Source organism: Pristis pectinata, chromosome 15 (genome assembly GCF_009764475.1).
Source record: "Pristis pectinata isolate sPriPec2 chromosome 15, sPriPec2.1.pri, whole genome shotgun sequence".
In the NCBI taxonomy this organism is placed as follows: Eukaryota; Metazoa; Chordata; class Chondrichthyes; order Rhinopristiformes; family Pristidae; genus Pristis; species Pristis pectinata.
Genome location: NC_067419.1, coordinates 7,038,174 through 7,065,608, shown reverse-complemented (window position 1 = coordinate 7,065,608; position 27,435 = coordinate 7,038,174). Strand labels below are relative to the sequence as shown.

Genomic DNA, 27,435 nt, shown 5'->3' with positions numbered 1-27,435 from the left:
CCTTGTGCAAAAAGCTACTGAGATGAAGGTATTGATATTAGCCAGACAGTGAGCCAGTGATGAGGGTGAGGGATGGGAGTTTCTCTCTTTAAAGGAAACCGGTGGGAAATTGGAGGGACGGTTTGATCTGACTGAGTACCCCATAGGGTGCAGTCCTCTATAAGTGTCCAGTTAAATGTCATTGCACATGTGGGTTTGAAGACATGTGATCTGTTAGGTGGATCAGAACAAACAAGTAGTCATCTGGTTCCCATTAAGAGGAATTTCACTGATTAAGGCTGAAATGAACATGGTCCCAGACTTTCTGTGGCAAATCTTAGCCTCGAACACGAAATAATGTGCTGATGCAGAGCTGGAAAATACATCCTCAAAATGGGGGAGTGAATACTTCAAACTGCTAAAGCTGTACACAACACAAACAATTCTCTGAATCTTATAATTAACCGCTATTCAACAAAGTCTCAGTAAAATATGTTTACTTGTTGAATGAGGCTGTAGCAACTCTAACACAGACCAGGGACCCAGGTCAGTGGTTTATGGTGTTCCTGGACAAGAGGAGGAGTTGGTAGGCATTTACCACCAGGTCCTGAATTGTCTGGGGGTAAGAATGCCCCCAGATGTGGTGCCAGCCCTGGTCACTAGCATTCCAACCGATGCCCGTCGTTGTTTGTTCCACATGTCAGTGATAAACACCCGCTTGGGTTTGATATTTAAGAGCTGGGTCACTGTCTAAGTCAATAGATAGAGAAAATAACCAGGTGATTAAAAACTGACTGAATTGGATATGATGCTTTGTTGTAACAACTTACAATCGCTTGTACTTGAATTTTGCTGTGTAACATACACTATGCATTCCTGCACTGACTGAAAATTGCTTTCCTAAATCTAATGAAGTTAAGTTATTGAGAAATCAGTCTCAGCCTACAAGCATATTTAAGTCCAAAACTAAATTCACTTATAAGATGGAAATGTGAGACCTCTTGGCAAACCTCCTGGGTTTGGACAGGACTTTTGTTAAGCAGTCAGCTGACTCATGTCTGTTGAGTTAAACCCTGGAAATAAAGCTATCCTTCTCGACTCTTGACTGAACTGCTGATCAGACTAAGCTTGTTGAGCGAATGCTTTCATTTGCAAACTTTTATGAGGAGGGGCCAGGAGTCAGTGAAGGACTGTTGTAGACGGTGAGAATGTTGGAAGGTGCTGTGTATGACTCCTGTGTGCCACCGTTAGACAGCATTACTGGGACCTGACTGAGCTGGGTATTGGTATTGGTTTATTATTGTCACTTGTACCGAGGTACAGTGAAAAACTTGTCTTGCATACCGATCGTACAGGTCAATTCATTACACAGTGCAGTTACATTGAATTAGTACAGAGTGCATTGAGGTAGTACAGGTAAAAACAATAACAGTACAGAGTAAAATGTCACAGCTACAGAGCCTGGAGGTCAGAAGATCGCCAGCCCTGTAAGAAGATTTAAAAGAACATTATTGGTAATAGTTAGTGACATAGAATTTAAGTTTAAAAGTGTAGAACGATTATAGTAAGGGTAATGAGTAGATCTGTAGATAGCAGCTTGCAATGAGTAGCCACGCTCCAGCGCCAGGACCCAGGCCAGTGGTTTATGGTGTTCCTGGGCAAGAGGAGGAGTTGGCAGGCATTTACCACCAGGTCCTGAATTGTCTGGGGGTAGGATTGTCCTTGGGTTGGTATTCCAGCCTTCCTCTACAGTGCAGAGCAGACTGAGGGAGTTAATATTCATCTTGTATTCCCCAAAGCCACGTTAACAAGAATTCTTACAAAGGGGAATTTGTTAAACGATTTTCCCCCCAAGCAGGACAAGAGCTGAACTGCAGGGGAGCTGGACAAGAAAGAATGCTGTGTGTCGGCAACTAACTTCTTGTTGCAGGCAAGCCAGTGCTGACCACAGGATTCAGAGCTCACTTCAGCCGGTGTCTCAGTATCCCACAGGATAATGCAGACATGTTATCGACTGGGAAAACTCAGACTTGCTCTTGCATTTAGCTCTAGGCTCTTTGGGATAGGGTGACTGATGGATCTAGCCAAGAATCACACAGGAAATACAGAGTCCTAGTCAAGTGAATTCATATAAAATGATACCGACAGCTCAATTAACTGCTGTGTTCTTGGGCTTCTTCAAGATAGGCTCCAGAATTCCTAAACCACAGCGCTCCACAAAAGCTGGATTTGTGCAAGATTCTCTCACCGATATTCTCTCAGTTTCACTGATTTTAATTAGGTCCACAATGGGCCCCTGTGTTAATGGAATGGGACATTGGAAACACAGTTGTAGTTCAGTAATGTTGGTACACTTATAGTATGACACACACTAATCTCAACCAACATCATTCACCCAACATCACCACACCAGATCACCCCGTCGTAACTGGATTGCTGTGTGAGGGAGCTGGCTGAGTGTAAATTGCGGCTGTTAAAACTGTGACTGCACCTTGGGAAGTACTCTGTTGACTGTAAAGTGTTATTGAACAGCCTGAGGTTGTGAAGATTACTACATAAACACTCATTTTTATCTAAGCGCCAGTTTTGTCATTAAAAATCCCAAAGTGAGAGACCTCGCTTTCTCTTTTAGAAGCACGTTTAGAAAGCTGCTGTGTGGCGTTGAGCTGAATGGCATGGTCCCTTTGGGAGAAGCAGTTAATTATAATGAAGTGGTTTAAATAAAACTCTGCAAAGCAATTAAGTGAGAAAAGCTTCATTGACCTGAACAAATAGTTGCCAAATATCACGGGCACTGCAAAAGCTCCTCTGAAAACAGAACTTTTATTTTTCACGTATAAGCTACCTCACTTTGCTCAAAACAAAGGCCTTGTTTTGTCAGAGGTCATTTTCTCAGCTGTTTCTGTTGACTTTTACATGCCAGTCACTGACTGATGGGTATTACTTTGCTTATTTATGAATTGGCTAAGTTAATGGCCACAATGTTGAGGATGGATATCTCATGGATATCTGCGTTTCTCCTTCAACAGGGTTATTAATGAACTAAGGAAAGAATACTGGAGATTGTTCTGTCATTTTGCACTCATGGCAAATATGTATGAAATGCAAAGTTAAATATTTATGCTTGAATATTTGGAATATAGTTACACTTGACCAATTCTGTCGTTTGACTTTTGCCCTTGGATTTGGATGCTTTACCCGAACGTCAACTGTATAATGTCTTTTTTGTTGTTTCTGACTGTTCTTCATATATTCACTACCGGGCACGGTGGTGTGGCGGTTAGCGTGACGCTATTACAGTGCCAGTGACCCGGGTTCAGTTCCCGCCGCTGTCTGTAAGGAGTTTGTACGTTCTCCCCGTGTGTCTGTGTGGGTTTCCTCCGGGTGCTCCAGTTTCCTCCCACATAACAAAGACATTAGGAAGTTGTGGGGTGCTATGTTGGCACCGGAAGCGTGGCGACACTTGCGGGCTGTCCCCCAGAACACTCTACGCAAAGATGCATTTCGCTGTGTGTTTCGACATACATGTGAATAATAAATCTTGTTTAAAAAAACAGTAAATGCTTGCTAGCTGTCTTAACTGTAAAGGGCATCTGAACCATGCTGACATCTGGGACCACCCCCATAAAATGGCACTGGCAAGCACTGACAACACTTGGTCCCTGTTCCTTGATCTTACCCAAAGTCGTAGATCGAATCAGAATCAGGTTTATTATCACTGACATATGTCATGAAATTTGTTGTTTTGCGGCAGCAGTACAGTGCAAGACATAAAAATTACTATGTTACAAAAATAAATAAATATTGCAAAAGTTGAATAACAAGGTAGTGTTCATGGGTTCGTGAGCCATTCAGAAATCTGATGGCAGAGGGGAAGAAGCCGTTCCTGAAACGTTGAGTGTGGGTCTTCAGGCTCCTGTACCTCCTCCCCGATGGTAGTAACATGAAGAGGGCTTGTCCCAGGGGGTGAGGTTCCTTAATGGTGGATGCCGCCTTCTTGAGGTGCCGCCTCTTGAAGGTGTCCTCGATGGCGGGGAGGGTTGTGCCCATGATGGAGCTGGCTGAGCCTACAACCCTCTGCAGCCTCTGCACATTGGAGCCTCCACACCAAGCGGTGATGCAACCAGTCAGAATGCTCTCCACCGTACATCTATAGAAATTTGCAAGAGTCCTTAGTGACATACCGAATCTCCTAAAACACCAAATGAAGTAGATCCACTGGTGTACCTTCTTCTAAGCAGAAGGGATCCGTAACTGGAAGGTTTATTTTGTCTCTGTGTGGTCTAAATGCTCATTAGGTACAACCCTGGAGCTACGAGAGGCGTTTTCTGTACTTGGCAATCTACAAACTCAGCTGGAATCCTAGGTGTACCCAGTCATTTCTGCCACTTCTGAGGAGCTGACTACTTTGTTTGTCTATCTGTCTCTCCTCCATACTGGGGGAGAGACAGGATGCATCACTCTATCTGCCCCCAAATGAAAGCCCCAGCGGGTAACTAGGTCACGGTATCAGTCACGTTAACCCACAGGCTCTCAAGATTATTGCGACGCCTCATAATCACTGCACAGTGACTCTTAACAAGCAAGTGCATGGATCTGGTTGGAGAGATACGGTGTGATTTGTTCTTGTCTGTGATGCCTCCCATAGTCAAAGAGCAGATCCATCATTTGAAGAAAATCCAGGAAATGAAGCATCAGCCTCTGCAATTGAAATCGCTCCCTCCGAAAACCGAAATCTTGTTCCATTGCTGTCAGTGTCCAGCTCTTGAGCAGGTTATAATTTGTTTTTTAAGGTCACTGAGCGAGTGGAGCTTTGAGTCACTCACAGATGACCAGCCTTTAAAGAAAGTTTTAGGGAGAAGAAACTCCACTGATTTTAGAGTTGCAGTGATTTGGGTGTAGAGATTGGGGCGAGGAAATGGCAGGTACGTCAGCAATAGCAAGGCACACATTCCTCAAGGCTGGATTTCAAGTTGGTTGAAGGTGTTGAAGAACTAGCGCTGTGCTCAGGCAGCAGTCCCCACTGGAAGGGGAAATGAAGAAGGGTCCTGATGCAGGGTCTCGACCCGAAACGTTAACAATTCCCTTCCACCCACCGAAGCTGCTCGACCCGCTGAGTTCCCCCAGCAGGTAGTTTGTTGTTGCCCCAGATTCCAGCATCTGCAGTCTCTTGTGTCTCCATTGCCCACATCTGGGACCAGTGTTCAAGCTCTCCCCCGATCTGACGAGGTGAAAGCCACCTCTGTGATAATTGGATAGGCTGTTCAAGAATGGAACAGGGTCAAATTTGCAGCAAATTAAAATCTGTTCAGTAATCCCTTTCCCTCCAGGGTAGGGCGATGTTCAATATGCAACAGGCTGAAGATGTTTGCTGTGGACACTCCGTGTTGGATGTGAAACTGAAATAGATTTGAGTAGCCTGTGTATTCAACTTGGCTTTGAGGGAGTGGCTGGGTGGTTCTCAAATTGAAAAGCTGGGTAGGGAAAGAGTCCCGCCATGGAAACTCCTGATGCTAGTAGGTCTACAGCTTGTTGGTCTCCCAGCACTGTGAGATGTCCGTAGGGAATGCTGCTGACTGGCACGTTCCAGACCGCAGGAGTACGTGCTGAGGGATGCACTGAAGCTGGGTGCAGCCAACGCAAGGGCTCGGTGGGGAAGGACTACAGTATAGGGTTCTTCTGTCACTGGAGATGGAGGGGCAGGCTCAGACGAGGAAGCCCCTTAAGTGGTGTGAATATGGGACTGTGGTGTCACCCCAGGGAGCCACACGAGTGCCATTGGTGCTGTGGTTTTTATAAAAAGTAACACTAATGATTGATCCATACACGAATGTAAAGGTTTGCACTGTTTTATTGTTGTATATAGTTTGTTTTTTTATGATGAATAAAGTTTAGTTTGGAATGAAAAAACCATGTGCACAATCTCCTCCTTAACCCATGGCAAGTCACCCAACTGTGGCCAGTAGTGGGAGTGCTGGAAAGTCATCCAGTGCTTCAGAAGCCAACATTAACCCTGGAACAGATTTTTATTGGGCATTTATAAAAGAATTAGGTGATTTATTTCTCCCAGCAAATCATGAGAATTGCAATCCCAAACTTTCTCAGGAAAACACTAACTCAATTGAGTGAATCAAAACCTGCTGTTAATCACAAGGTTATAGCCATCATCATGTGATAACTAATTTAATATACAAATCCAGACAACCTTGTGCTACAGATCTGGTGCTGGACACCAGTCAGTTAGTTCAGCAACTAATTTTAACTTGGAGTAATTCATGTGTTTAAAAAAAAATAATCTGCTCGAGCTTTCAACCAAGTAAACAAGAGGATTGAAGATGTCCGTGAGCAGGTCAGCTAATGCAGACATAACTTAGTTAAGGTTAGTAGGCGTCCTTCACGGAAACTATCATCTCTTATTCAACAATGGCCACTTTTGAAAGGAAAAGGGATGGCTACCCTTCAGAAATTGGTTGTTGCCCCTCTGTCCCCGGTCATTTGCGTGAAAACATTAAATTTGTGCATCGCAGCTGTCAGACTGATGTACCGCAAGATAGTTCCCTATTCAGGTGAATGAGAGGAACTCCTACTGATGTTGGACTCCAGGGTTATGTGACATTTGCTGTGTACTCTACATCCCTCACTTGCAATATTACTGATGAAAATGGTGTTGCAGTATGAAGGGGTTTTTTGTTGTTGTTGTTGTTGCATTTTTGCCTATTTCTGTGGCAAGTACTTGTGATCAAATAGCACTGTTTTCCAGGACTGAGCCTTTATCACAAAGAAACACAAACCAGCTTTTTTTTCCTTCTTGTTTTGCTATATTAAATGGCTTGTCAACAGGGTACATCTGGAGTGAATTTAGCAATTACACTAGTCTCGTAATGAGAGCCTGTTGCTTTTTAAGGATGCAGGACGGCTTGGAATCAAACTGTGCAGTGTTAGTAAAGAGTACAATAACCCATTTGCGTGAGATTTTTGTCCACTATTTTAGCCCAGCCACAAACCATTTAAAAGAAATAGACTGTTGCTTTCATTACACTCGTGTAAAGAAGAATTACACACAAACCATTTGCATGTTCCCTATTAAGATTTTGCAACATATGCAAAATCATACTGCAGCTAAGTGACATGATGCACAAAGGGCTTGAGGCAGGTTTCTGGTCGGCTTACGTGCCTGTATTTTATGCACAGCCCTCAAAATATGAAAAGGTCCCGTAGAAAAAGGCTGGAATTGACGCTGGGTCTTTTGTGGGAGAGGTGACCGATCGTTTAGCTGAAGAGACAGGTACTGAAAGTTGTAAAGGCCAGGAGCACAACGTTGTCGTGCAATCTGTAATGTGAAGGTCATCACAAGCTTGGTTTCCAAGCTGCACTGTGACTCTCTTTTGTCCCTGGCTTTTAGAAATATTCCGCCCTTTGCTGCTCCGTGGCTTATTGCAATGCACGAATCTGTTGAAGAGCAATCATTTCCAATCTAGAACATTCCAGAATAAACTTACTCCCACAATATAGATCTATAAATATCCCAACAAGAAGGTGCAATAGTATCATTGGGTGGCACGGTAGCGTAGCGGTTAGCGTGATGCTATTACAGCGCCAGCGATCAGGGTTTGATTCCGGCTGCTGTCTGTAAGGAGTTTGTCTGTTCTCCCTGTATCTGTTTGGGTTTCCTCCGGGTGCTCCAGTTTCCTCCCACATTCCAAAGACGTACAGGTTAGGAAGTTGTGGCCATGGTATGTTGGCACTGGAAGCGTGGCGACACTTGCGGGCTGCCCCCCAACACACTGTCAGTAATGCGAAAGGATGCATTTCACTGTGTGTTTTGGTGTACATGTGACTAATAAAGTTATCTTATATTTAAGAAGCACTTGGATTGGTATATGGAGGGGCAGGGCTCGGATGGATATGGGCTGAATGCAGGAAGTTGGGACGCTGGTTGGGCACCATGGTCGGCATGGACTGGTTGGGCCGAAGAGCCTGTATCTGTGCTGTATTGCTCTAATTCTGTTCAACAAATTGTTCATAAGTGTTGGATGATAACTTTCCAAGGAATTGTAGGCAATGCACGTTGAACATGAGGTTTATTTTCACTGACTCAGTCTCAGTTTTATTAAGCTGCCTGCCTCCTGTGTCCCCCACAGAACCTCAGTGTGCTGAATCATCGCTGCCCCCTGCACCCAGTCTCGGTGCCATCATGGCTTTGGAAACAGAGCAAAAAGTAGGCAAGCTGACCTTCGGATTCCAGCGCAGCTCGACGTCAGACGACGACTCTGGCTGCGTCTTGGAAGAATATGCATGGGTCCCACCAGGTCTGAAGCCGGAACAGGTAAGCGTGCCTTGATCTTGCATGTACCCCAGGCACCATTTCTACCTAATAACGTGGACGTGAAGAAGAATGCCTCTGGCTAAATGTAATGATGGGAATGTTCTTCCTCTCCCAACAGTGTTATCTCCTTCAACAAATCCTTAATCCCCAATTAATCCAAGGTTTAATCCCTTTCCTTGTGTCCCTGTCTCCACCCCAGTGCTGCCCTCCTTCCAGGGAGCCACTCCTGGTCCCGGTCCTCCCCAACTGCTCTCCCACGCTCTGTTGTCACCCTGTGTTGTCCGACAGAGAGGTATTTTATTTCCCATACACAAAGCAGGCTGAGGATATTAAGTAGGTGAGGACGAAACAAGTCAAAGCAAGTAGAGAAGTGCTTTACATATCAATGGAGAGTGCTAACATTGTATCACAAGAGATAACTCAGCAATTCAATTGTTTCAAGTCTTTACTTATCAGGTATATGGCATCGTAATCGTCATTAACGTTTTAAAAGACATGCTGCATTTTTTCTTAAGAGCTTGATTTGTTAACATAATTAACGCTAATGTCCAGAATCTCCCTGTCAGTAAGCATGAAAACATTAAGAAAATTAGCTGGATATAATTCTGCCCCTTTTGTCGATCATTGTCGACCTACAAAGGCCCAAGAAAAATAATCTTCCAAAATAATCACTTTGATTCCAACCTTTGACTCACTATCCTGCTCTGCCCACTGCTTATTCCATGGAGTAAAGGTTGGCTGCTGTTTTAATGTGTGTTGCTGCAGACTCAATTAACTGGGTGAAAATGTAATGATGAAGTGTATTGGATATTATGGTGAAAACAAGAGCTCTACCAGAGAGACATCATTTCCCATCACAAAAACTAGGTTTTCCTTAATCTGTGTGGAACAAATGACTTCTGTTAAAGGTAATGTTTCAAGTGAATGCTTTTGTGAAAAGACAGGGTGTTGAAATGCACTGGAATCCGCCACGTGCAACTAAACTTTGCTGCAAGTAATTTATTGTCCAATAATCGGGCATGAACTTTGAAGAATGAGGCACTGTTGAAGGTTTTGATGTATTGTGCAGGTGCACCTGGATTAAGAGTCTTCTGCTTCTGAAAATGAGGACGATTGTTTTGGAAGCAGATCCCTTTCCTTAATTGACAGATTCTGAGTGACAACTTGTTGGCACGTCCCATCCAAAACTGCAATAAATGTCTCGGAGGCCTTGTCATTTAGGGGGAGCAACATCAGACCATGCAATCAGCACTTAATAAAATGTTTTGAAGAGAGATGCAATTTTTGTCATAGAAATGTAATCCTATAAAATCCTAAACACATAAGTGAGATTGATATGTGGCTGGCAACAAAAGCACTTACCCAATTTAAGTAGGCTTCTTTTATAAATCTTAATCAAACACTGATAAGGCTTATTGCAGAGTAGTGTAGACTCCAAGATTGGGCACGTGTTTGGAGGAGTTTAATTTGGAGGAATCAGCAATGGAGGTAGCTGGTTTTCAGCAGGTTTGTTAGCTTTAGGGGTGTTTCAGATTAGCAGGGCTCTACTGCTGACTTGGAGCTGAAGATATGAAGCATCATTGTTACTACAACATTACAGGTGATCCCAGGACTGTTTGCTCTGTCGCGTCTCAACCAGCTGTTCAAGGTTTCAGCAGCAGTTCAGTCGTGGAATTTATAGCTGTTTTTTCAGTCAAGGCTAAAATCTAATTTGTCTGATTCACTCACTACAGAGAGAACTGTTAACGAATGATTTTTATCCACTCCCTGATAAAATAAAGATTCTCAAAGCTTAAAGAAAAATCAGTTGAATCCGCTACTCCGAGCCACTGAGTGAATTCTATTCAGAAAAGATGATGGTTATTTTGTGAATGTTTTAATTGCTGAATTTTCAGTAGTGCAGTAAACACAAGTCTTGTGTTTGTTGTGTGTATCCATGCTCTTCAGACGTATACAGTTTAGCACAGGGAAGAAAAAGAAAATTGCTGGAGAAATACTTAAAATCTGATGCAATGCAAATTTCCCTGGGGCATATTATTTATGGGTGGAAACTTTATTAAAATGTGGCCATGCAATGTAATGTATTGTCCCAGCTCAGTGGACATTACTTGCAATGTTATTTCTCTTTGTCAGCAGAACTGCTCAGAACAGTGTTTCCTGCAACAAATCCTCCTCCACTTGAGCCAGTGGCCAGTTTCCCTGTGCAAACCCGCATCAGGATCCTTCTGGCTGAGTCTCCCCTCTTCCTCTTGGCCCAAGCATTTGACTGCAGTTGATTTGTTTTCTTTCAAGTCAGTAGAGTATTTAAGGAACCAAACTTTGGGACTCTGGCCAATGATAACATACTAGCCATTATAACAGACTCATTTACTGAAAGTCCAACATTTTGAATTAATGCTTCCCAAGTCTCATCCCTCCCCATGGTGTCCTGTATTTCTGCCAGAAAACCCTCCAAAATCTCCACGTTTCTTCAGTTCTGGACTCTTGTTTGTTCTGCATTTCATTTACCCTGTGTTTGGGGGCGTGACATCAGTTACCCTGGGCCCGATGTTCTTGGAGCTCATTCCCTAAACACCTCATCTGTTCAACTTCACTTCTCTGTACTATCCTCACCCTCCTGTCTGTGAATGGGTGTGGATCTGTGTGTGTGTCTCTGTCTGTCTCTCTCTCTCTCTCTCTCTCTCTGTCACTCTCTGTCTCTCCCCCCCTCTCTCTCTCTGTGTCTCTCTCTGTTTCTCTTCTGTGTCTGTATGTGTCTCTTTTCCCTCTCCCTCCCCTCTGCCTCTCTACTCTGTCCTCCCGCTGTATCTCTCCCCTGTGTGTATGTGAGACCCTCTCTTCCCCCTCAGTCAGCGGGGTACATAAAGTGGATGAATGGATTTACCCGAGGGGTGTGATAAACTGCCACGGGTTCTGATCAAAACTTGGGACTGGGTGCCGTATTAAGTGGATTGTGGACTGACTAATTGACAGTAAGCAGGGAGCGGGAACAAAGGTGTGGAGACACAAGGGACGGGAAGGGTGACGGGTGAGGATGAGGGAACTCATACCTCTTGTCCTGTCCACGTGGAGGAGGAGGGGGATGGGAGATGGAGGAGGTGCGGACGAGGACCCCAACCACAGTGAAGGGGAAGCCCCGTTTCCCAAAGAAGGAGGACTCTTCCGACATCCTGGGAATAATGGAGTAATGTTGGGGGTGGCACTCTGTAATGGGTGTGGGCCGGGGTCTGGGTGAACGCATGGCTGAGGCTGTTGCCAAGACGGCTGAGAGTGGGCAGGATTCAAGGGCTGGAGAGAGGGGCTGTGTGGGAAGGCAGGAGGAGGTCGGAGAGCACAGCGGGTGGAGGGGGACCCTCTAGAGCCCTAAAGCCCACACTAGTCCATAGACCTCAGTGTTGGCGATTCAAGTGCTCGTCTAGATACTTGAAAGCTGTGAGAGTCTCTGCCTCCCACCACCCCCACACAGTGTGCCCCAGATTCCAACCTCCTTCCCGGTGAAAATAACCCTCCCTGTCCCTCCTCAGTCCACCCCCGCCACCCCCAATCTCCACAACCAAAAACTACCCAAGACACCTCTGTGTGGGGCAAAGTTACCACCTCCCCTATCCATGCCCCTCATAATTCTGTAACACCTCAGCATCGTCCGCTGCAGGAACAACAAACCCCGTCTCTGCAGTCTCCTCTCGCCTGCGTGGAGCTCTCCATCCCAGGCAAACCCCCGGTGAAGCTCCTCTGCACCCTCTCTCCAGTGCAGTCACGTCCTCACTGCAGTGCACCGGCCGGAACTGCACGCGGCACCCCAGCTGCTGGCCGAACCGATGTGCCGTGAGCAGAGGGCAGTCTGAGTGACCGGGCCCGGTTCACGACAGGGCTCACTGCCTGACAAACAGAGGGTCGCAGAAGCAGCGGGGAAGGGCAAGAGCGAGCAGGTGCGGGGAGAGCGGCCTCACTGGCACCGTGAGTGGGTCTGCTTGGTGCTCTCAGCTCCACCCAGCCCCCGATTGTTGGGGGAGGGGCTCGGTTGGGTGGGTGGGGGGGGGGGAAGAAGGCAGGCGGAAATGCCCTGTTCCCACATGGCAGAAGATGCCTGCGGTGGCCGGCAACTCCGTCCCCGCCCGTACAGGGTGCCCGTGGGTGGGGAGAGATGCAACGAGGCAGCATGCATAGGCACAGGATGTAATCAGCGAGGCGAATGCAGCGTCAGCTTCTTATCGAAGAAGGGCGACGCTGCGTGAAAGTCGGCAGGTCTTGGCGCAACTTTTACAGGGCGCAGGTGAGACCACCCCGGAGAACTGGGTACTGTTCTGGCCTCCGTACTTCAGGAAGGACGTGTCTGTCATGGAGGGAGCACGAGGAAGGGTCACTGGGTTTCTGACGTATGAGGAAAAGTTGAGCGGGTTAGGCCGATACTCACTGGAGGTTTAGGCACAATGAAAAGCGACTTCTTTCGAAACCCGTAAGGTCCTGAGGGGCTTTCACGGGGTGGAAGGCGCGAAGCTGTTACCCCTGGTGGGTGTATCTAGAATAAGGGGCTGCCCATTTAGGATGGGGGGGTGGTGGGGAGGGGTGTTTGTCTTGGAGAGTGGTGAAGCTTTGCAATTTGCTACCGTTGGAGAGCTGTGGAGATATCAAAAGCAGAGTCCGACAGTTGGACCGACAATGCAGCAGAGGAGTTTTGGGGAGAGTGGGGTTGAGGCCAAGGTTTGATCTCATTGAATGGGAAGTCAGCTCGATAGTCTGAGGGCCCTCCCCCACTCCTCAGTTTGTGTGTGTGTGTGTGTGTGTGTGTGTGTGTGTGTGTGTGTGTGTGTGTGTTAGTTATTGTCTTTTGTTCGTGAAAGTCATAGACTCTTGTTTCTGCAGCTGTGTCTGCAATTCAAAGTAGCCCAGAAATCCCACGTCAGACCACTGCCATTCAACAGAAAACTCAACGCGCGGAAGACTGATATGTCACTCTCACATTGACCGTTACTTCTGCTTGCGGGGAAAAAAAGCAAAACTGTGGATGTTGGAAATCTGAAGTGAAAAAAAAGACTTGCTGACTATTTCCAGCAGCTTCTGATTCATTATCTTTTGTCTAGTACAGGCATGTTATTAATATTGTGTATGTTTGTTCAAACACTCAAAGAATTGCCTGTTGCAAATTGAGACATGAGAAAAGTGAGTGAGTGTGTGAGGAACCTGGGTAGGTACAGTCTCATTGACTTCATAACCAGTATCTTGCCCTCGGTGTGAGATTCCCTAACATTGTGACGAAGGCAGACAATGCAAAATTGTCCAGGAGTAATGCTGCCAGATACACGTTGCCTAAAGAGCTCGATGAGAAGAATCCCATTTTACAAAAGGAGGGGAAATAATTATAGTACTCTGGGTCTGTTTAGATTAATTTCCTCCACTATCCCCCCCCACACCCCACCCCCCCCCCCCCCCCAAGTCCCAGAAGTGCCCTGCTGACTTTTGATCCTGTGTAGGAGGGATCTACTTAATTTTCCAGCACTCCGGAGACCCCTGTTGGGAGGTGTACAACTATTGAGCCCAACTTTATGGCCAGTCTCTCATTTGACCTACAAATAATTATTTTCAATTACCAGCCATTACCTTTGACTAGAATAGCCTCACACCAGATGCTGTACTGTAATCAATTAGGGGCTGCGCAGTCAGCCAATCTGGTGTCTAGTAAAACGATGGCTGGAACCCAAGGCTGGAAGGAATTTTCTTCAGCTGCATGTCAGAGCACACATGGAAGTAATGAAGTCATCCAGCTCGCCTGTGGAAGATCAGAAAAGTAAAGCCTTTTTTTTGTTTAGAAGCCTGTTGAATCAGTGCAGCTCTGGGGATGGATGTGGGTCTGCCTCTGGTGGACGTGTTCCAAGGCATCTATCCACCTCTTGGGTAACCACTGTCAGAACTGCAGAAGGTAGACTGGGGCGCAGCGCACGTGTGAGACACGTGGGCCGGGGTGGGGGAACAGCGTTAAACACCCCTCAACCTACGATGAATTGTCGCTTCAAACTGCATTCCAGGTTTGGCAGCTCAGCAGTTGTTGGCTGCCAGTCATACCTGAAGCAGTCCAATTCCGCAGACTTCTGTGATCTCTGGAGCTTGTAACAGTCAAAGGAGCATAAAATCTGTCAGGCTGCTGTTCAGTGTAACGTCTCACTAAGCCCATAAACTGCAAGTCCCTGTTCTTTTATTATTTTGTTGTTAATTGGAAGTTGCCTGCTGCAAAATCTCCTGGTGCCTAACGTACAAGCCCCAGGAAGGTGACAGCACCTGTGGATGATGCCACTTAGTTGACTGTCACACTTTGCGTTGGGCTGACGTTTGGTGTTGCAACTTTATCCTTTCTTGTCTTGACCCCAGGTTCAGCTGTACTTCTCATGCCTGCCAGAGGAGAAGGTCCCTTATGTTAACAGCCCTGGAGAGAAGCACAGAATCAAGCAGCTGCTGTACCAGCTTCCACCTCACGATAACGAGGTAAGAAAAAGCATTTGGGCTGCACTGGTGCACGCACGAGGTGCTTTGTGTTTCTGGGCCCATCAGCAAAAGGGCATAACCTTCTGCTGCCTCTCCTGTCTGTGTGGCTGCTCGGGTTTACAACCCTGTTGCAAGAATGGTGTGCACTGCCGAAAGCTGACAACTAGTGTGCCCCGGCGGATGCGACAGCGTTGAATGTCCCCGTGCCTTTGTTAGCGAGCCCCATATTCTCTGGCGGTGAGGACACTGGCTGCGGACCGACCCGGCAACCTTTATCATGTGGCTGAAATTCCAAACATTAGTGGAGGGGGGTGGTGGTAGGGGGCAGGATGGGGTGGGGTGGGGGAGTGAAACAGTGGTCTCTGCAGAAGTGTGATTCTGCTGCTTGGAGGAGGCATTGTCCCTGCGAGCAGGTCGCTCAAGCGGACGGCCCTTTCCCGAATAAATAAGCCACCGCTCATATTTTCACCCAGTCCGCATTTCACAATGGCAGAGGGGCCTCCCCCCCTCCCCGTGAAGGGAACGTACTCACAGGCAGGAACCTGAAGTTGTAAAGCGCAGCAGACCATTATCCCCTTCTATTTTAAGTCCCCCGGTTCCCTTATACGATGAGATGGACTCTTGACCTCACAACCTACCTTGTTTGACCTTGCACCTTATTGTCTACCTGCAATGCACTCCCCTGTGGCTGTGACACTTTACTCTGTATTCTGTTATTGTTTTTACCCTGTACTACCTCAATGCACTCCGTACTACCTCAATGCACTCCGTACTACCTCAATGCACTCCGTACTACCTCAATGCACTCCGTACTACCTCAATGCACTCCGTACTACTTCAATGCACTCCGTACTACTTCAATGCACTCCGTACTACTTCAATGCACCCTGTACTACGTCAATGCACCCTGTACTACCTCAATGCACTGTGTAATGAATTGATCTGTACAAACGGTATGCAAAACAAGTTTTTCACTGTACCTCAGTACAAGTGACAATAATAAACCAATACCAAGTCCTTCTCTGATCATTTAAGTGTCTTTTGGGCACTTGGCCTCCAGTTCTTGTCCTGCTGCCTGAAGTTCACATCGTGAGGAGTGTGTCCACAGCTCGTGTTCCCATTAGCTACACGTGAGCTAACATCACTGTTGATACTTTCCATTCAATCCTGCTTAGAATTTCGAAGTAGCCACGTAACCTGATCTCCCCTCTGTAGGCAGTGTCTCAGAAAATTAACTCTGTATATAAAACTGTAAACATTGCCACATCATACCCTTTATTTACTCATTGGTAGAAGTTTACAGGTTGTCTCAGAGAGAAGAGGCACCATTTCCCCAAGCTGCTTTGTATTTAGTACTGTGGGAAGTTTCCTTCATCCAGAGTCCCCATTTCATGAAAGAACTATTTCATTTCAAGTTGTGGTTTGAGGAAATGTTTCTGCCAGTTCCAAGATGTCTTCAGCACACAGCAACCAGAGGGAGTAATCTAAGGCTTGAATTCTAGGAATTAAATATCCATAAAAGTCTCCAGCACCTATTCCCTACCTACAAACCCACCCCCCCACTGATAAGTAAGTTGTATTTCTCCTCAGTATCATAATCAGGTTTATTGTCCCACAAGGATCAGTTCTGGGACCTCTGCTTTTCGTGATTTTTATTAATGACTTGGATGACGGGGTAGAAGGGTGGGTTGGCAAGTTTGCAGACGACACAAAGGTTGGTGGTGTTGTGGATAGTGTGGAGGATCGTTGAAGATTGCAGAGGGACATTGATAGGATGCAAAGCTGGGCTGAGAGGTGGCAGATGGAGTTCAATCTGGAATTTGGAAGGACAAACTCCAAGGTGGAGTACAAAGTTAATGGCAGGATTCTAGGTAGTGTGGAGGAGCAGAGGGATCTGGGGGTTCATATCCACAGATCACTGAAAGTTGCCTCACAGGTGGATAGGGTAGTTAAGAAAGCTTATGGGATGTTAGCTTTCCTAAGTCATGGGATCAAGTTTAAGAGCTGCAACATAACGATGCAGCTCTACAAAACTCTGGTTAGACCACACTTGGAGTACTGTATCCAGTTCTGGTCACCTCATTATAGGAAGGATGTGGAAGCGTTGGAAAGGGTGCAGAGGAGATTTACCAGGATGCTGCCTGGTTTAGAGAGTATGGATTATGAGGAGAGACTAAGGGATCTAGGGCTTTACTCATTGGAGAGAAGGAGGATGAGAGGAGACACAGTAGAGGTGTACAAAATATTAAGAGGAATAGACAGAGTGGACAGCCAGCACCTCTTTCCCAGGGCACCAATGCTCAATAGGAGAGGGCATGGCTATAAAGTAATGGGTGGAAAGTTCAAGGGAGATATCAGAGGAAGGTTTTTTACCCAGAGAGTGGTTGGGGCATGGATTGCGCTGCCTGGATGCAGGTACATTGGTCAAATTCAAGAGATTGCTTGATAAGCATGTGGAGGAATTTAAAATAGATGGATATGTGGGAGGAAGGGGTTAGATAGTCTTAGGTGAGGTTTAAAGGTCGGCACAACATTGTGGGCCAAAAGGCCCGTACTGTGCTGTACTGTTCTATGATTCTATGATTATCACTGACAGATGATGTCAAATTTGTTGTTTTGCAGCAGCAGTACAGTGCAAAGACATAAAATTACTATAAATTATAAAATTAAATAAAGTGCAAAATAAAAAGGAATAATGAGGTAGTGTTCATGGGTTCATGAAACGTTCAGAAATCTGATGGCAGATGGGAAGGAGCTGTTCCTGAATTGTTGAGTGTGGGTCTTCAGGCTCCTGTACCTCCTCCCTGATGGTAGTAATGAGAAGAGGGCATGTCTCGGGTGTTGGAGTTAACTGTAACTGTAAGATCTCTGACTGTAAGACTTTGCAGAGAATTGCGAGTACAGCTGGAAAGATCATCGGAGTACCTCTTCCCTCCATCCTGGACATCTACAACACACGATGCATGCGCAAGGCCTGCAGAATCATAATGACCCTTCTCATCCCTCCCACGACCTAGTTGTCCCACTGCCGTCTGGCAAGTAGTACCAGAGAATCCAGGCCAGAACTATTAGACTGTACAACAGTTTTTTCCCTCAGGCTGTCAGGCTCCTGAATACCCTGGAGGTAGTTTCAGACAAATGCCACGTCAAAAGTCCTGGTTTGCACAACGGCGTATAAGAACTTTGGCTGCTGCTGGACATGTTTGTACATTTAGTGCAACACACTGAGTTCTGGATTTTCTTCTTCTAACTCAGTTTTGCACTAACCCTGCACTAATTTTGTATTCTGTATATACTGTTTTTTTACACTGTTCGTACTTGCAAAATTTTTTTGCCTGCGTTTATTGTATGTCCTCTGGTCTACGTGTGTCCTGTGTGTCCTCTGTTGTGTGAGTCTGGGGGAAATGACATTTCGTTGCTCCATGTGTTTTTATAGCATATAGGTAAATGACAAAGTATAACTTTTCACTTTATTTTTAAGTGCCTTGAGTCTGTTTAAGTGAGTCGTAGGCGGAGAAAGTCAGTGAAATGTTCTGTGCGTTTTTCAGATGCGCTACTGCCAGTCACTGAGCGAGGAGGAGCAGAGGGAGCTGCAGATGTTTAGTGCGCAGAGGAAGAAAGAGGCTCTGGGACGAGGAACCATCAAACAACTGCCCAGGGCGTTGATGCACACAGTCTGTGATCAGGTACAGAGGAACAGATCACAGACAACCATGTATCCAGCTTCTCCCTCTGGCTCTCTCCTTTCCCGAGGTCATGAGAATCGTGCTGCATGTGAATCCCACCAGCACAGCTGGCCGGGAGCCGAAAGGCTGTCATATTGGTGAACATTTCGGGCTCTGGAGGTGACCCCGACTGAGCCCAATCCTCTCCTCGCTCCTGTCTCCTCCAGGTCCTTCCTATCCAGGACCATTGTGGCACATCCACTGGCTCTGGTTCATCGGACCTGCTCTCCTGCGCCAAGTTTATCAGGAAAGGCGGAGGAGAAAATTCACCCTGGAGGAGTGTAGTGTCCTCGTTTTGAGTTCTGTCGGGATTGCCTGGCTCATTACTGGCAATCCCGACAGAACTAAACACACCTCACCTTATGGTGGTTGTCAAGTTGCAGAGCCACAGAGGCAAGATTCTGCTTCCAGTCAGCCTGTGCCCCGGGGAGGGGAGAGGATGCGGGAGGGTGAGGTTGGGGGTGCTGGCGAGGGAACGGCTCAGTGAGACTGCTGTCTCGTGAGCTGTGGGAGGACGGGATGGGTGTGTGAATGCGGCATGGGCAGAAGAATGCTCATCTCCCCAGGTCCTGTTGTTGAATACCCTCCACAGACGGTAGCGGTCACTTCATGCAAGGCTCAAACTGCAGCTGGTAGCTGTAACTCCACATCCTGGTGTGAGTGAGGTGGTGGGGGGAGGAGGGGCGAAGGAAAATCACTGCCAAAACATATTGGTTGGAAGCACCCAGCAACATGGTCAACTATAAAACTTTATCTATACTGCGTGGTAACAGGCCCAACGAGCCCACGCTGCCCAATTACACCCATGTTAACCTACTAAACTGTACATCTTTGGAATGTGGGAGGAAACCGGAGCACCTGGAGGAAACCCACACAGACACACAGGGGGAACATACAAGCTCCTAACGGACGGCGGCCGGAAATGAACGCCGATCGCTGGCACTGTAATAACGTTACGCTAACCGCTACACCACCATGCCTGCCCCACTTCTCAACTTCTATTCAAACCTTTGTATGTTTTTGTAAACAATGACGTGTTATTCTTTTAAAGCAACACTAGTATAATAGACACTGCTGAAATGTTGAAAATGTAACTTCGCTCTCACTCATGGGGAAGATGTTTGTACATTAAAAGAAACCAAGCAAGAGTTGAATTGGATTTATGACTCCCTGGATTACCAATATCTCTCCAGGTCCTGATTATAGGGAGAGGTTGGGGCAGGCTAGGACTTCATTCCTTGGAGTGTAGGAGACCGAGGAGTGACCTTAGAGGTGTATAAAATCATGAGGGGCATAGATACAGAAAAGCGCATCGAAAACGTGAGGCTTAAGGTGAGATGGAAAAGATTTATGGTGCGTATCTGGAACGAGCTGCCAGAGAAAGTGGTTGAGGTGGGTACAACAACAACATATGAAAGGTACTTGGACAGGTAGATGGATAGGAAAGGCTTAGAGGGACATGGGCCAAGTGCACGCAGATGGGACTAGCTTACATGGGAATCTTGGTCAGCATGGACGAGTTCGGCCGAAGGGCCTGTTTCCGTGCCATATTGCTCTATGACTCCAACTGTGGAGTATCCCTGGACTGGGTCCATCCTTTGCACACGGTCTGTACAATGTCCCTATGCTGTGTGCCACTAGCTGACGTTCTGGGACAGCTGGTGAGGAGACCAGAGAAGGCCATCCTTGCTGCTTCAGGGAGTTGGGACAAAAGTAAACTTCCACAGAGTCTGTCCAGGTCCGATACCTCCACCGAGGAGCTTCTCCCTACCAAGACGGGCACAGGAGCAAGTCACGTTGAGGCTGCCCCTGTGGCTGCAGGACCCTTGACTGCCAGGGAGCAGCCTGAGTGATTATAACTCTGTAAAGCTGCCAGTGTGCCCCTCATGATTTTATACACCTCTAAGGTCACCCCTCGGTCTCCTACGCCCCAAGGAATGAAGTCCTAGCCTGCCCCAACCTCTACCTCTTACTCAGGCCCTCGCGAGATATTGGTAATCCAGGAAATCATAAATCCAATTCAACTCTTGCTTGGTTTCTTTCAAACGAATTAGAATTGGTCAGTAAACCTAGATCTAAAGATCTTTGATTCTGGTATAAAATCCATTATACTCTCAAGAATGTGAATCACCTCCCGGCTGACCAACGTTGTTGGGTGAAGTCTCGGCAACTCTGAGCAGATTGTGAGGTGACCCTTGGACCTGCCGTTTTCTTCTGATTGGTGTCCAGTTTCACTTTTGGGCTCTTCCTAAATAATCTTCAGTAAACCTGGCCGTTAGTCTATTGCTGCAGTAGTTTGACCAAGGATGTGGTTGCTCATCCCCCTCACCCACCACCCACCCCCACTGTATCTTCCAGTGCAAGGAGAAGATAAACGGCGGTGAGATTGCAATATTCGTCTCCAGGGCGGGCTCCACGGTCTGCTGGCACCCGGCATGCTTCATCTGTTCCACCTGCCAGGAGCTGCTCGTTGACCTCATCTACTTCTACCAAGGTGGCAAAATCCACTGTGGGCGTCACCATGCCGAGCTCATGAAGCCCCGGTGTTCAGCCTGTGACGAGGTGAGATGTGCCGTGTGGGGCACAACCGACAAAAGTCACCGCCAGTGTCCTGGGGAAGTCATCCTGCCTCCAAAATGACAGGGCGGTGAACGTGTGTGGGGAGGAAAGGGGAAGGCTAGCACCCCAACCCACGGGGACACGTGGGCATTGAGATGGATAGGGTAGTTCAGAAAGCTTTCATAAGTCGAGGGATTGAGTTTAAGAGCCGCGAGGTAATGATGCAGCTCTACAAAACTCTGGTTAGACCACACTTGGAGTACTGTATCCAGTTCTGGTCGCCTCTTTATAGGAAGGATGTGGAAGCGTTGGAAAGGGTGCGGAGGAGATTTACCAGGATGCTGCCTGGATTGGAGAGCATGCATTACGAGGAGAGACTAACGGAGCTAGGGCTTTACTCTTTGGAGAGAAGGAGGATGAGAGGAGACATGATAGAGGTGTATAAAATATTAAGAGGAATAGACAGAGTAGGCAGCCAGCGCCTCTTTCCCAGGGCACCAATGCTCAATACAAGAGGACATGGCTATAATGGAAGTTCAAGGAAAATATCAGAGGAAGGTTTTTTACCCAGAGAGTGGTTGGTGCATGGAATGCACTGCCTGGGGTGGTGGTGGAGGCAGGTACATTGGTCAAATTCAAGAGATTACTAGACAAGCATGTGGAGGAATTTAAAATAGAGGGATATGTGGGAGGAAGGGGTTAGATAGTCTTAGGCGAGGTTTAAAGGTCGGCACAACATTGTGGGCCAAAGGGCCTATGTATGTTCTATGACACAGTGTTGGGAAGGGAGCAAGCCAACCTGCACCCGGTTTCTCCCAGACGGTGATGAGGAGATGCTGTGGTGGTGTTGGTTTGGGGAGCTGGGTGTCGGCGGTGGGGTGGGTGGGGGGGGGGGGGTTGTAGGGGTTGGGTGAGTCTACCTGGGCTCTCCCACCTGAAGGAGGGAAAGATCGTCTCGGTAGTGACGCCATTTCCCCCCCCAACCACCCCCAGTTCCCGGACTTTGTGCCCAGGTCCCCTGGAGGCCGTCACTGAGGGTGCAGCCAACGCTGGAGGGAGTGTTGTGGTGAAAGATGCAGCGATGCTTGGCTGGGGAGCACCACAGGCTCTTCCTGCACATTATGTTTTCAGCAAGAAACCATGTGGTTTTCCCAGGACAGCCACTGGAGAAGTAATCACCCTCCCCCACAGACTCCGTGTCAGTGCTGACCTTCATTCATCTGAAGTTCTGCGGAGTGTCAGCTCCAAGCCTTTGCACAGTAGTCAGATGAAAGGCAGCGAACATATCCCAATAGAGATCAGATAAGATTGGTCAAAGTATATTTTAAGGAATGTCCAAAAGGAGATGAGGGAGATAGGGGGAGGTGGAGGTTTAACGACGGGATTGTAGAGGCTGCTGATGGGAAGTTCAGGAAACACAAAGCCCAGTTTGGTGGGAGAGTTCCTGTAAGATAATGTTTTACTGATTCCACTGATAGGGATTGATGGCCACGAACTCCGATCAGTGGTCGACCAGAATACTGTAGGCTTACTGTTCTCTGGTAATGTTTACCCAGAAGTTGGCAGAACCTTTCATGCATTCTTCAACTAGTTTCAAAGAACCCACTGAAGAAGTACTGTCCAGTCTCCCTCTCTTTTTTGGGGGGGGGGGGGGGGGTGGAGGGAAGTGTTTATTTACCATTCAGTTTCGATTATGAGCTGCAAGTAATCAATGAGGTACCTCTGAGATTTGGGCAATTGCCTAACAAAGCGCTCTGCTGGAATTTCAGATTATTTTTGCGATGAATGCACAGAGGCTGAGGGTCGTCACTGGCACATGAAGCACTTCTGCTGTTTCGAGTGTGAAACCATCCTGGGGGGACAGAGGTACATTATGAAGGACGGTCGCCCGTTCTGCTGTGGCTGCTATGAGAGTCTGTACGCAGAGTATTGTGAAGCCTGCGGGAACCATATCGGTAATCCCCTGCTCAATTCCTCGTGCATTTGAAAATATCGCCAAGTGTTGTTAAAGTATATTTGCATGTTAATATTACATTGTTTAGCTTGTGCTTCAGTTTTTAAACACCTTAATTGAAGGTATATCGTAGACATTAGCTGGAAATGAGAAAGTATCTTTATGTTTAATTTTGATCATTATTCTTTTAAAGTCCTTCAGTGGTTGTTAAGACGCACTAGCAATGCTCTTAAAACTTTGCTGCTGTTTTCCGCACTCATTGAGTCGGTGGTGGGCTGAAGTTGTGTCCAAGCATGATGATGCTGGAGGAACTCAGCAGGGCAAGCAGCTTCCGTGGAGAAAAGCAGGCGGTCAACGTTTCGGGTCGGGACCCTTCTTCAGGACTGAAGATAGGAAAAGGGGGGAAGCCCAATGTATAGGAGGGAAAAGCAGAGCAGTGATAGGTGGACAGAAGAGGGGAGGCGGGGTGGGCACAGGGAGGTGATCGGTAGATGCAGGTAAGAGATAGTGATGGGCAGGTGTGGGGAGGAGGGGGAGAGCAGATCCACCGGGGGATGGGTCAAAGGGAAGAAGAGAAAAAGAAGGTGGGGGTAGAGAAAAGAGAGAGAGGCTAAGAAAGGGAAGAAAGAGGAGGCATGGTTGGGGGGTGTGGGGGACGAGGTTTGTGGAGATTATTTAAAGTGGGAGAATTCAATGTTCATGCCGTTAGGCTGCAAGGTTCCTTGGTCACCTATGTTCTATCACTTTGTCCAGTTGTGTTTGATGATGCTGTTCTGATGCATTGGGTACATTACTTTTATCACTAAACTGCCCCGCACCTGCCCATCACTATCTCTTACCTGCATCTACCTATCACCACCCTGTGCCCACCCCACCTCCCCTCTTTTGCCCACCTATCACTGCTCTGCTTTTCCCTCCTATATATTGGGCTTCCTCTTTTCCTATCTTCAGTCCTGAAGAAGGGTCCTGACCCGAAACGTTGACCGCCTGCTTTTCTCCACGGGTGCTGCCCGGCCTGCTGTGTTCCTCCAGCGTCATCGTGCTTTTCATCTAGATTCCAGCACCTGCAGTCCTTTGTTTCTCTGTTGCTGTATCCAACCACCCCCCAGATCAGTAGATGCAGTGTATGCGGGTGTGTGCTGCAGTGGGTACAAAGCACCCAGCTCAGCAGTAGGCAGGCCAGAATCCAACCTGCAGCAGGTGTAGGCCCCAGTGCTGCTAAACCGTGGGCCATTGTTGTGGCTCCCAGCTGGGAACCTAAAGTACTCTCCAAACCTGGTGGTGAGCAGGGGAAACTGGCTGAGAGGCGAGTCACCAGTGGGGTGCTCGCCACAGGCCGCTAGGGTCTACAGGGCAGCTGCCAACAAAACGAGGAGAGCTAACACTGAAGAGCAGCAGGAGATGGCGTGTTCCAGTGAGCTTCTCCATACTCCTGCCGGACACAGCCCATCCCCGGGATTCCCTGAAGGCCACACCGACGAAACTGTCTGAATCCCTGTATAAAGCACATGAATCCCATGTAAATCCCGTGTAAAACACTGGACTGGAGCTACTGTGCAGATTGGCAGGTGATGGGACAAGAACTTGGGGAGCAGGTGGGTGGGGACTCTGGGGTTACAGTGGATCCCATTGCTCAGGTCCGACGCGTTGGCCCAGGAGCGCTCAGTTGCTCCCTCGTTTACGGGGGTCTTGTCTCTACCACAGGTGTCGATCACGCGCAGATGACCTATGATGGGCAACACTGGCACGCCGTCGACAAGTGCTTCTGCTGCGCCCAGTGCAGGACGCCGCTCCTGGGGTGTCCCTTCCTGCCAAAGCAGGGCCAGATCTTCTGCTCGAAGGCCTGCAGCCTGGGCGAAGACGTCCACGCTTCCGACTCCTCCGATTCCGCCTTCCAGTCCGCGCGGTCGAGGGAGTCCCGGAGGAGCGTCCGGATGGGGAAGAGCAGCAAATCGGCGGATCAGTGCCGGCAGTCGCTGCTCCTGTCCCCCGCCGCCAACTACAAGTGCCCCGACTTGTCCGGCAGGGGCAGCGACCCCTCTCCGGCAGATGGATGCCCTCAGCCTCACCAGGCAAGCAGCGCGGCTCGGCAGTGAGCACTTCTGGAAAGGCCGGGCAGAGGCGGAGGTGGAGCAGCCGGAGGAGCACGAGGACCGTGGGCAGAGCATGACGACTACATGACGCAGCTGCTGCTGAAGTTTGGCGACCGGGGGCTCTGTCCAGGGGCCCGACGAGGACGCCAAGCGGTGCGAGCACTGGATGCCACGTGGCGAGGCCAAGGGTCAGGCTGGAGCTCGGCGGCCACAGCGCTCAGGGGTTGGGGAGCAAGAAGTATGGATCCAGCACGTCCTGGGAGCAGTCCCAGGACAATCTGGGCGATTCCGCCTACGGGAGCCACCCGGGTCCTGCCAGCAGTCGGAAGATTCAGGAGCTGGAGACGGAAACATGGCACGGGGCTTTAAGCCACGGCGAGAGCCCCTGGTATGAGGACTCCCTGGAATGCCTGACCGGCGAACTGAAGCCAGCCGAGCAAAGTGTCTGCGATTCTGTGGACTCACTGGGCCCTGTCCAACATCACAGGTATTGTACATCTACGTCATCAACCCCCACCCCCCACCCCCCCAGTGTACCAAACGCCACAGTTTGGGGAATGAATGTCGTCAAGTGTATTGTCAGGTGCACAAGTACAGTGACATACAGGTACTATGGACAACTGCTTGCTAGCAGCATCAGATGCACGTAGGTACAGACAATGATCACCCTTTGGAGAGAGTCTTTTAAATGGCCAGAAACTGTGGTCAGTGAGAATAGAAGGAACTGGAAAGTGGACCTTTCCTTTCAGTGTTGTCTGTGCGTGTTTGACAGTGTCACCACTTCAATGGGGGAGAGAGCACTTAAACATCTCATGCTTTGTTTCTTCGTTGCAGCGAATGGAATTAATGTTTGATCAGTACAACACTGGCAAGAATAACCCACAAGTACGAGGCATCCCCAGCATGGGAAAGCAAGGCGCTTCATGGATGAACTCAGACAGAGGGGGAAGATAGTGGTCGGTTCTCAAGGATAACGGACAGGTGCAGAGAGGGGGGGGAGCAAAGAGGTTTGCGGAAGAAATCTCCGAGGGTTAGGGTTGAGACGACTGAAGGTACGACGTGAATTGTTTGGTAAGGAGTCAGAATGGAGATGAGAGCAGAACTGGAGAACTTCAGAAATCCAGAGGCCGGGCAGGGAGGGGAAGGACACTGCCGGAAGTTTGAACACCAGGGCGGGGATCTGACAGTAGATGTGTTACTGAACCAGGGAACAAGACAAGTCGGAGAACTCCCGTTCTAGTTCAGACTCGCAGAAGCAGTGACTTGTTACCGCTGCGTTGTATAGTTCCACGAGCCGGAAAATATTCTGTCATCAGCTTTGGGATACTTTGAGTCAAGCACATCTAAGTGTGATTGGTTCAACCCAAGCAATGAGAGGCAGTGTGGGGCTTGATTGGGTGTGTCGTGGTGTGTTTATGGTTCTTTGGAAAAGAGTGAAGGAGCTATAATTCTCAGGGTTGAGACAAGTGAAGGTACGACAGTGAATTGTTTGGAAAGGAGTCAGAATGGAGATGAGAGCAGAACTGGAGGAATTTCAGAAATCCAGAGGCCAGGCTGGATGATTTAAAAGAATTCTTAGACGATGCCTGTGTTTCACCAGTGTTGGTGGGTCGTTCCTGGGCTCTGAGTAACATTAAAATCCCTCTGCTCAACCCCGCAGGAGCCTCTGTGGAAGGGGACGGCCAGCAGAGATCACCCGTGTTTGCTCTGCAAGACTTCCAAGAAATGGAGAGCTGTGAAAAAATGAGCAACATGGGGACGATCAACTCCTCGATGCACCACTGCAGCATGGAGTCCCTCAAGAGCTGACATCGGAGCTCTGCCAGGCGCCGGCACCAGAGGAGAAACCAAAACCTCTCTACAACCCATGCTGAGAAGGTCCAAGTCACAGACGAGGCCACAGCAAGTGAAGTTTTCTGATGACGTCATTGACAATGGGAACTACGAGGAGATCGAGGTCCGCCAACCTCCGATGAGCGAGAGAACGCGGCGCCGGGCGTACGACTTTGAATGGGCACAGTCACCGGCACCGCCACCGCTGGCGCAGGAGCAGAAAATCCCGTTCTGACAACGCTCTCCACCTGGCCACGGAAAGGAGGTGCCCAAGGGAAAGACTCCATCTCCAGTCTCCTGAAGACTGTGACAAATTAGTCCAGGCCAAAGCCTCACGCGATAGGCTAGCGTACCTTCAGAACCAAGAAATGTACGGCCAATACAGCCATCATCCAGACTATGCGCTCAACCAAGCAGTAGATAAATTCCTTGGCTTGTACGCCGATGATGGCGCTTCCTGGTGCTCAACATGTTCCTCTTCCTCCTCTG

At 48.2% G+C, this 27,435-nt stretch overlaps 1 protein-coding gene across 1 annotated transcript in view; it reads left to right on the top strand.

The window, feature by feature from the left end:
- prickle1b (prickle homolog 1b) overlaps nucleotides 1–27,435 on the top strand; it is a 161,768-nt gene that overhangs the window by 133,232 nt on the left and 1,101 nt on the right. The window contains 15 exon segments of the mRNA XM_052030760.1: nucleotides 8,121–8,305; nucleotides 14,669–14,782; nucleotides 18,331–18,468; nucleotides 20,866–21,076; nucleotides 22,836–23,021; nucleotides 24,725–25,058; nucleotides 25,060–25,174; nucleotides 25,177–25,235; nucleotides 25,237–25,284; nucleotides 25,286–25,580; nucleotides 25,582–25,600; nucleotides 26,774–26,908; nucleotides 26,911–26,975; nucleotides 26,978–27,123; nucleotides 27,125–27,434. Coding sequence (XP_051886720.1) covers nucleotides 8,174–8,305; nucleotides 14,669–14,782; nucleotides 18,331–18,468; nucleotides 20,866–21,076; nucleotides 22,836–23,021; nucleotides 24,725–25,058; nucleotides 25,060–25,174; nucleotides 25,177–25,235; nucleotides 25,237–25,284; nucleotides 25,286–25,580; nucleotides 25,582–25,600; nucleotides 26,774–26,908; nucleotides 26,911–26,975; nucleotides 26,978–27,123; nucleotides 27,125–27,434 — 2,307 coding nt within the window. The 5' untranslated portion in view covers nucleotides 8,121–8,173.